Below are 8,934 nucleotides of genomic sequence, written 5' to 3'. Positions count from 1 at the left end.
CCTTTTATGACTAGAACAATGCCCAAGTGGTGCCAGTGGTCTCCCCAGCAAGCTGTGAGAGGGTGGGGGTGGCAGCCATGAGCATTGGGCTGACCCCAGGCTGTTCCTTGTTCTCCTTCTCCCATGCAGGCCCCCTATTTGCCTAAAGTGGCCATTGAGGTACCTCAAGAATAGAGGGCAGTTGCAGAGGACAGTTGCACGCACCTAGTGTAACTGTCCCCACTACCATGGATGTTGTATACCTCCCAAGGCTTGGGGGGGGGGGGGGGGGGAGCATGGCGAGTTCCTGCAGGTGGTAGTGATGGCACCGGCGGTGGCGTGTGAGTAGGGAGCTCCTTCAGGCAGCCACAGCGGTGTCAGCAGCAGTGGGGGAGGAGGGATGCCAAGCGGTGAAAAACAGAGGATATAAAGGCGTCTGGTTTCATATCAATAGAGGACAGAGGACCAGAAAACCTGACAGTCCTCTATAAAACCAGATGAATGGCCACCCTATATTTGCCACCTACCATCCTTCTCTGTTTTAGGGACTGCCTATAACTCCCATAACTTTTTCCTGCCAGGGCCTCTCTTTGCCTCTAGACCCCCTCATGTCCTTTCTCCCCATTCTGGGGTCCCACTTTGTCTCCTGCCTTGCCAGGGCCTTCATGTGGTTCCTCTTTCCCTCCTTCCCTCTCATAGTACAGCCTCTGTCACCCCTCCCCTCAACTTTATATCTCCATTTTCTCCTAGGCCCTTGTTTTTCCTTTCCCATCTTTGCTCTCCCCATCTTGCAATTCTGCTTCCGCATTAAGACATCCAACTTTCCCCTCAGCTGGCTCCCTGTCTCCCTCATTACCACCTCTCCCCAAAATCTCCCGTTCCCTTGAGGGTCCCTGCTTTCTCCCCTAGACTCTTCCTCCCACAAGTCCAGTATTTTCCCCAAATCCATCATTCCCACACACACCTCTTTTCCAGAACCCTGTTCCTCCCAGTCCCACCATTTGCCCCCATTTCTTTCTACATCTTTTTATCCTCCTTTGGGTATCTGCTTACCTCTGGTTACATCTAAGCCCTCCTCCCCTAATCTTGCTCCCAATACCTCCATTCTCCTAGTTTCTCCCATCCTTTTGCTCTCCTCCTCTCCCAATCCTTTCTTTCTTTGTCATAATCCAGACTACAGACAGTTCCACCAAGAACCAAGGGAAGTGGTCATCTCTGACATATATGGTAACTGAACTTGGTGGTATCTAAACCACCTGGTACTCTGGAAGCCTTGATTTTTTTCTGAATTAGACTTCTCTGGTTGTCCGCTCAGTATCAAAATTGGTAGGTTTCTGGCCATTGATACCTTGAATACTCCTGAAATGTTAGGAACTGATTTGATGTGGCATTCAGCAATTATTGCATTAGACAGAAATATGCAACAGGATAATGCAGGCCTCACTTTGCACAGCCAGTCGTATCCAAGAAGAGCCATCAAGTTAACCTTATCCTTTTTAGAATGAGGTTGACTACCAAAGCAAGTGCATTTTAGTAATTTGATCTATACATATTTCCCTTGTGTTTGGAATCTTTCATCTTATTACCATGATAATCTGTGACTCTACTGTGGGTGCATCTACACAAGACACCTGAATGCACAGTGGATCGTTCCACTGCTCATTAGCGTGTCACAGCAAAAACCGTGCTGTGACGGCCAGAACCAGAGGGATTAATAAGCAATAAATATGTGCTTCTTGGAGGCATTTGGAATTTTTGCCTAATGTAAAGCTTGTAAATTTGTAACCCGGAAATGTAACTTGTCTGTCATAAGTTTAACCAAAATGATAAAACTAACTGTTTGTGGAACTGACTGGGCCCCAAAAGCGAAGCTGTAGCTGCAAGATTAGCTGACCTAACAGTTTTTGTTCAGGGTTCAGCCTTGACAATAAGAACTGGAGCCAACCGCCTGGCACACCCAACACATTCCAGGAAAGTATGTCTCAAGAAAGCATATTCAGGAAAATCTAAAAGGGTTGAGTAATGTCAATTTCAAACCTAAAGGTGCTGCATTATAATTTGCTTATTGGATAAATCCAAGTCTGGGTAGTAACCTTTTATGATCATTTTTAACACCTTTCAATCCCATAGGGTAACAGCTATAGGGCAAGATTGTGAGTGGCTCTAAAGCCAACAGATTAGCATAAGACTAGGTATAAAAAGCGCGTGCGTCAGGTGACCAGCAGGAAGGAGGGAACAGAACGGAACATTGTTCTAAGCCTAGACTCTGGACTCCCAGTGTGAGTGAGAATTGGATCCTGAACAAGGGAGCTTCCCTGGTAATCCCTCCGACAGCGTTGATCGGGGATGCCTGACTTTGCTGGAATCACTTGGTGTGCACCTGGCATTGAGGGACTATCAATAAATTGCCAACTCATGTCTGTCTATCTGTTGTTCTGAACAGCCCAGTGGCTGATACCCTTGCAGTGCCCAGTTGGCTTGCAACAGATTGATCCATCTATCTGTTGTTATTATTTACTATTAGCTCTTTAATACTGCATTATCTGCTTGTCACATTTATCTTTCTGCTAACTGTTGCGTGTGTAAGCTATAATAAATTTGCCTTTGCTTTACTCCCAACTCTCCCTCCTCAATCCCAAACCAAACAGCCCAGTGGCTGATACAGTTGCAGCACCCAGTCAGCCTACAACTAAATTGATACACTCACAGTGCCCAGCTGGCCTGTGACATCGTGCTAATATGTTAATGCGCAGTAGAATAGTACTGCGCATTAAGCATCAGAAAAAAATTGCCTTTGCTACTGCACATCAGCACAGCTACTGCAGCTTTATCTAATACCTCATATTAAAGGTACTAAACTTAATATGCAGTAGCAAAGGTACATTAATGAACATGTAGACACACCCTGCAAGGTTTAAAGACCACTTCCTTAGTTCTTTTAATTTAAAAAGATATATTTAAACATTCATTTTGGTATTTGCTTGCTTTTGTGACTGACTTTTAGAAACTATCTTGTATGATTGGATGGATTTTAATGTTTGTTACCTCAAATCATTGAAAGTGCAGGCCCTAGTTCCATAAGTCTCCATATTATCAGGGTTTCGGTTCCAGAAATATTCAGTGGTAACCAACTGGAAAGACTATGGGAAGGTACAGCAATCCAGACAAATGATTCTGTTAATCAGAGGACTTTATTTCAAAGCATATTGAAGAAGGGGGGGGGGGGGGGGAGATGACACCAAAAATGCCACTGATTTCCCTTTGTGATTAGAAGTGTGACATTTCTGAAACAGCTTTTTCCATGTTGTCAGAGGAAATAAGGAATCAATATCAGATTTTCACAGCTTTAATTTGTACTAGTGGGAAAATACAAAAGAATAGTTAAAACCTAAACATTTTTTTTTTTCAAGTACATATTTTTTCCCCACGATGATAGCTCAGTAAAGAGGCATTTCTTGCCAGAAATGTGATTTTTAGGAGTCATTACTACCTGAAAATCAGGAACAAAGATAAAATGCAAGTTGTCCCCTAGATTTTCTGAAGCATTGGCAAAGAATAGACAATCCTGATTGACACAATGTCTAAAATTACTCATCCCCTATCTATTTTTCCAATTTAATATGCCCTCTCCACAAACATGCAAAACTTTTCTCTCCCTACTCAAGCTTAGCTGGGGTCTCTGGCTTTCCGTTACCTCTTCCTGCCTCCTCCCCAGTTTCAAGTGGAAGCTTGTTTGCAGGGTGTATTGTAGACTGCAACGTTGGATGCATCTGAAAAAGAAAAGAAAGATAACATTCATATTCCTGTGAGGAATCACTCCATTGCCAGTGCACGCACACCCATGATAATATGCATGCCAGGTTCCTAAGTAGCTATATGGTCTTCCCTGTTGTCAAGGCACCAATGTCTGTGGCTCTTCAGTGCCCAGTGTTTGCCATGAGTGTACTGGCAATATACAGAAGGGAGGACAATCAGCGAGCAGGGAAATTGTTTCTGACATGCAGTTTGGATAGCAGAATGCACATTCATAGGGAGCAGACTGAATGTCCCTCTCCACGCAGGCTCTGGACATGTCTAATTATCTGGTAAGAGAGAGCTCATGGTATTTAAACTGGATCTGGAAAAGAACATAGAACTTTATGGTGTATTTGCATCATGTAAGCCACAGATACTTTGTGATACAGGCTACAACCAAAGCTATTTAGACTCTAACTACTATGGCAGTAATAGGGTGGATGGGTAAGGCATGCCAGATAAGGCAAGACAAAAGTGTTGACCCTGGTGGCTCACTCACTTTTGCTTTAAGGCTGGACCTGTGATAACAGAGCAAAAGCCAATGAGTGAACAAGGTAAAGGGGGAGCAACTAGTAGGGAAGGTAATTATAGCGGTATCAGTTTCCCTCCTGGCTTGTGTTAATCAGGCAATGAACAAGTTGGGGAACTCTCAGTGTCTCTCCTTCAGTTCATGCAATTGCAATACTCGTGTGCTTTTTACCTATGTCTGCTAAGAACTAAAAACTGAGCAAAAGCAGATCTGTAAAGAGGAACCTGCGTTAGATAGGGCAATTATGCATATTTTACATTTAATCAGCCACCTCCCACCCTCTAGCTAAGACTGGGATTAGTAGTTTGATTCAAAGGGTATTTATTCAGCCCAACCAGGCCTCCTACCTGTTTCATAATAATCATAGATTTGCACAGAAGCTGGCTGGATATTAGATATAGGAAGGCTTTGTTCAATGCTGAAAGAGAAACGGATTTCCTTCTGGGAAACCTGGGAGCAGGACAGAAAAAACATGTCACACTTTGTTTCTTATAATATGCACTTCACGGAATGAGGCAGCACAAACACATTTCCAAACCGGTAAAGGATACACATTACAACTCTTCAACTTTCCAATTCTCCTAGGCTGATAAGATTGTTAATAAGCTAGTTAAATAGCTAAAGAAATCAGTTGCTAGCTACATCTTGTGGTGAAACAACCAAGTCCTGTTGCTTTTTCCTCATCTCCAGATTCCATTCTTTTTGCCCTGTTGAAGGCCTTGACTAGGTCTTGATTATTGTAACCTCTGCATTTCTCCTTCTTCCCCCTGCAGCAGCTCCAAGAAGTCACTGCCAGTCATCTTGCTCTTCCCAGGCTGGTTCTAACCAGGTCAGCACACACCTTTCATTTCACCATTGGCTTCTTCTCACCCCACTAGATTTAAGATCCTTGGCCTCCCCCCTAATTCTTTCCTCAGTTCCCTGAGGAACTGTTTTGGTGTGCTTAGGCTGTGTCTGCTTCTCTCTCAGATCTGAGGAAGTGCACTCTGTGCCCAAAAGCTGTTCTAACAGCTCTTCTAGCTAATGAAATTGGTACAGTAGAAGATATTACCTAACAAATCTTGCTTTTCACTGTAAAGCACTTTGAGGCATAAGGCTAAAAAGCACTATATAAAATGCAATGTATTACCATTTCTCCTGTCCCCTTCCTCCTCTTGCTATATTAACATCAATTACATTTTAACCAATGTTAACCCATTCCCTGTGTTCTTTATTACCATATTTTCTTGCATACACCATGTCACCATATAAGATATACACCTTGCTGTTGAAAGGCAGGATGAAAGGAAAAAAAGATCCGTTCTTGAAAACACTTGTAAGTTCCAGTAAGTAACCAAGTAGCTGCAGCCCAGCCTGCTGACTCTATAGCTCCCTGTGAAGCAAGTGTAGTATGACCTTTACCTCCTCCTCTCTCCCTCCCAGAAGGCTTATGCTGCAGGAACTGCTATAACTTTATTTCCTTGCTTATACTGTGCATCCCAGTTTCCAGCAGCTGATTTTAGAAAGAAAATAAAGTTTGTTGCAGGTGATGCTGGGAAGAGGAGGGGAGGGTGCTCCTCTAATAGATCTGGGATAGGATCATATCCATCCTCAGCACATCAAATTCCTGTATATAAAACAGTGAATGACACTGAGCCTGTAAAGCAACTGGAGATCTCTTGATGAAAAGTGCTACTTAAACACATTTACTCAAATCCAAGACAGGGGTTTTCTCCCACTCAACACTTGGGGGGGGCTCTCATCTTAGATCTGAGCGCAAGTAGGGAGATGTAATGGCTGCAGCTGTGGCTGTGGCTGTAGCTGCAATGCTAAGCCTGGGGTCAGAGTCTCAGCTGCTGCCCACCTCTACCACCTGCTCCCTGCAGCCCCGGCTCCTCAAGCTTTTGTTCCCCATTGCTTCTGCTCTCCTCCCCCATTTGCTACTACCACTTGCCCTCATGTTGCAGCTCTAGCCTCAGGCAGAGAGCACAGAGCACAAGCTGCTTCTGCCCCTCCACAACTTACTCAGTGGTGGTGGAAGCTCTGGTCTGAGCTCCAGGGGTGGGGCTGGAGCTGCGGCCACCACAACAGCGGCTGTGTGGCCAGGTGGGGGGTCAGAGGCAGCCTGTGCTCTCTGCTCCTTGCCCCAGGCTGGAGCTGGGTCCCAGCTGGAGCTGTGACAGCAAGGTAAGTGGAGGCGGCAGCAGAACAGGATGGGAGGGAAGTGGCATGGTTGCAAAGAGCAGTGGGAAGGCAGCACAGGGGCAGATGAGAGGGCAGGGGAAGGCGAGGGGGTCAAGTGTCAGAGGGGGCATGGTGCCTGGCAGCGTAGGCATCATGGAGAGGGGCAAGTGTCAGGAGGTGTGGGGTGGTAGCAAGTGCAGGGGAAGCAGGTGGCAGGGAGCACAGACACTGCAGGAGGGGCAAGCATGAGGTGCACAGTCACCAGGTTGGCGAGGAAGCAGGCAGCTGGGGTACAAGTAGTGCAGGGGATAGACAGCAAGGGGCAGGGGTCATGCCACTCGACTCCTCTGCTACCTGGTCCTCCCACCACCTTTCCCTGTTTGCCCTGCTGCAGTGGAGGGAAGAGATGAATTTAAGATGACCCCCTGATAATTAGATTCTACACATGGAATATCATAACAATTTGATAAATTTTCTATGTCTAGACTCTAATTATTGGGGGTTTGTCTTAAATTCAATGTCATCTTGGATTCTGGTAAATACAGTAGATCTCATTCTAATTATCAGTAGTAGTAGCAGCAGCCAACATATTTAGATTATAATCTCTGGGGCAGGGAGTGAGGTTTATCTATATTTGCAAAATGCTGTGTAAGCGTGTAGCTCTCTGGTAAAGATTAATAATGAATTCACAACTCTCTCTTTCCAGGACTGTAACAGGGGGCCTGTTTGGGGCCAATCTCGCTGTGGCCTGCCCACCTGTTTCTGGGCTAACTGCCTGCATCTCACCCGCCACGCCTTGTTGGCGTAATTAATAAGTGGATGTTAATAAAGTGGGAGGCTGCCCATTTCCTGCCTTGATTCCAGGGGGCGCTATCTGCGGCTCCATGCCTCCCCTACACCGCAGCCCACGCCTTGCAGATGGCATCACGATGGTCTCACTACCACCGGCTCCCACACTGGGCCCCAGAACCCTACTATTGAACCCCACCTGGATTCTTCCCCTCAGGTGGACTCTTCTGCCATCGCACCGGGCGCCATAGCTCCCTGAACTGATCCCCCTTCGGGTGTGATCCCCCCCACCGGGACCTTTGGCTACTAGCCCTGGCCCACCTCCAGGGCAGTCAGGACCACCGGCCCTCGGCTCTTGGGTGTTCCTCGCGGTGGGCCCCCGGCCCTTCCGGCCCTGGCCCCAGCGTGGACCAGTCAGGGGGAGTTCAGACAGGCCTGAGTTATGGCCCTTATCTCACTCTCTGAGGCCCTCTAACAAAGGGGTCCACCCTCTGGGTCCTCCAACAAAGGGGTAACCCACCCAGTGGTGGGGGCTAGGGGTTAAGGCACCCCGACCCGCCTTTCACTGGGGTGGTAACTGGCCTGGCATTTCCTGGGGGCTCCCGCACCACTGGGAGCCCCACCAGGCCACCCGCTCCTGGCAGGGTACAGTTTTAGGTCGTACCCAGGACCAGGAGCCTCCTGACCATCCCCTACAGCTCCTCTCTTACCTCCAGATTAAGATCTGCAGCCCTCCAGCCGGGCGGTGTTGTTGCCTGGCTTCTCACAGCAGAACTGCCCTGTTTATATGGGCAGCCCCAGATCCAAAATGGCGGCCCTCATCAGGCACCTGGCGGCTGCCAGCTCCAGGCCGTTAAGGTGGCCGGCACACACAGTGCCCTGCCACAAGGACGCTTCATGGTAACTGTATTCCTATTCACCTGCACTACACTGTACTTATTTCAGTTTCCCCAGATCACAACAGAATAGGGATAACCTAGTGGTCTGCCTAGATTCCTGGGCTTCGACCATGTCACTGAAGCAGCCTGCCTTACCAATTATAGGGTGGCAACAACACCTTTAAGCCTCTCAGTAAGGAATGATGAAGATTGGTGTGTTGCTGATCAGCTCACAGCGAGTTCATTCTTTTATTTGGGAGTCTGCTTTATTTCCAAATTTAACAAACACTGGAGATGAACGGCACGGCACATCTTTCTCCAAGCTTACCTTCTCCAAGTAGCAGAGGACATGGTCGTTCTTGGTCTCCACATGCATCACCACACGACTGTTCTGAAGCTTTAAACAAGGAAAATGATACTGATTTTAAACAGAAGAGAAATTCCCAAACCTATACTAAATGATTCCTTGTAGTAGGCACATTCTTATAGGGCCACAGTGACATCTCGTGGCTAAGACAAGTAATACAAAAGGTTGAGAAATGTGATGGTCTAGATCCAATGAAACACAGAACAGTGCAAAATTCACAATATTCTGCATTTCATTCTGAACTTAAAATAAGGTCCACACTGGCAGAAAATACTAACTAAATTACCAGTTTTTCCTCAGTCCAGCCTGACCTAGTCTCCTGTGGAATGTATTCTTTTTTTTCAAAAATAGGTAACTGTTTGGGGGCAAATAGCTGTACAATCAAAACATGTACAAATACAAGTTTTCAGTGTAAAAGTATGCCCCTTTTCTAA

General features: G+C 46.5%; 1 protein-coding gene across 1 annotated transcript in view; it reads right to left on the bottom strand.

Annotated features, from left to right (window-relative positions):
- Nucleotides 1-3,309: 3,309 nt before the first annotated feature.
- LOC102561360 (ovostatin) overlaps nt 3,310-8,934 on the bottom strand; it is a 51,604-nt gene continuing 45,979 nt past the window's right edge. Inside the window, exons 33-35 of the mRNA XM_019490284.2 lie at nt 8,462-8,530; nt 4,651-4,753; nt 3,310-3,749 (exon numbers count right to left, since the gene is read on the bottom strand). Of these exons, the coding sequence (XP_019345829.1) occupies nt 3,697-3,749; nt 4,651-4,753; nt 8,462-8,530 (225 nt within the window). The 3' untranslated portion in view covers nt 3,310-3,696. The remainder of the gene's footprint in view (nt 3,750-4,650; nt 4,754-8,461; nt 8,531-8,934) is intronic.

This window comes from Alligator mississippiensis, chromosome 4 (genome assembly GCF_030867095.1).
Source record: "Alligator mississippiensis isolate rAllMis1 chromosome 4, rAllMis1, whole genome shotgun sequence".
Taxonomy (NCBI): Eukaryota; Metazoa; Chordata; order Crocodylia; family Alligatoridae; genus Alligator; species Alligator mississippiensis.
This window is presented reverse-complemented; position numbering and strand designations above follow the sequence as displayed.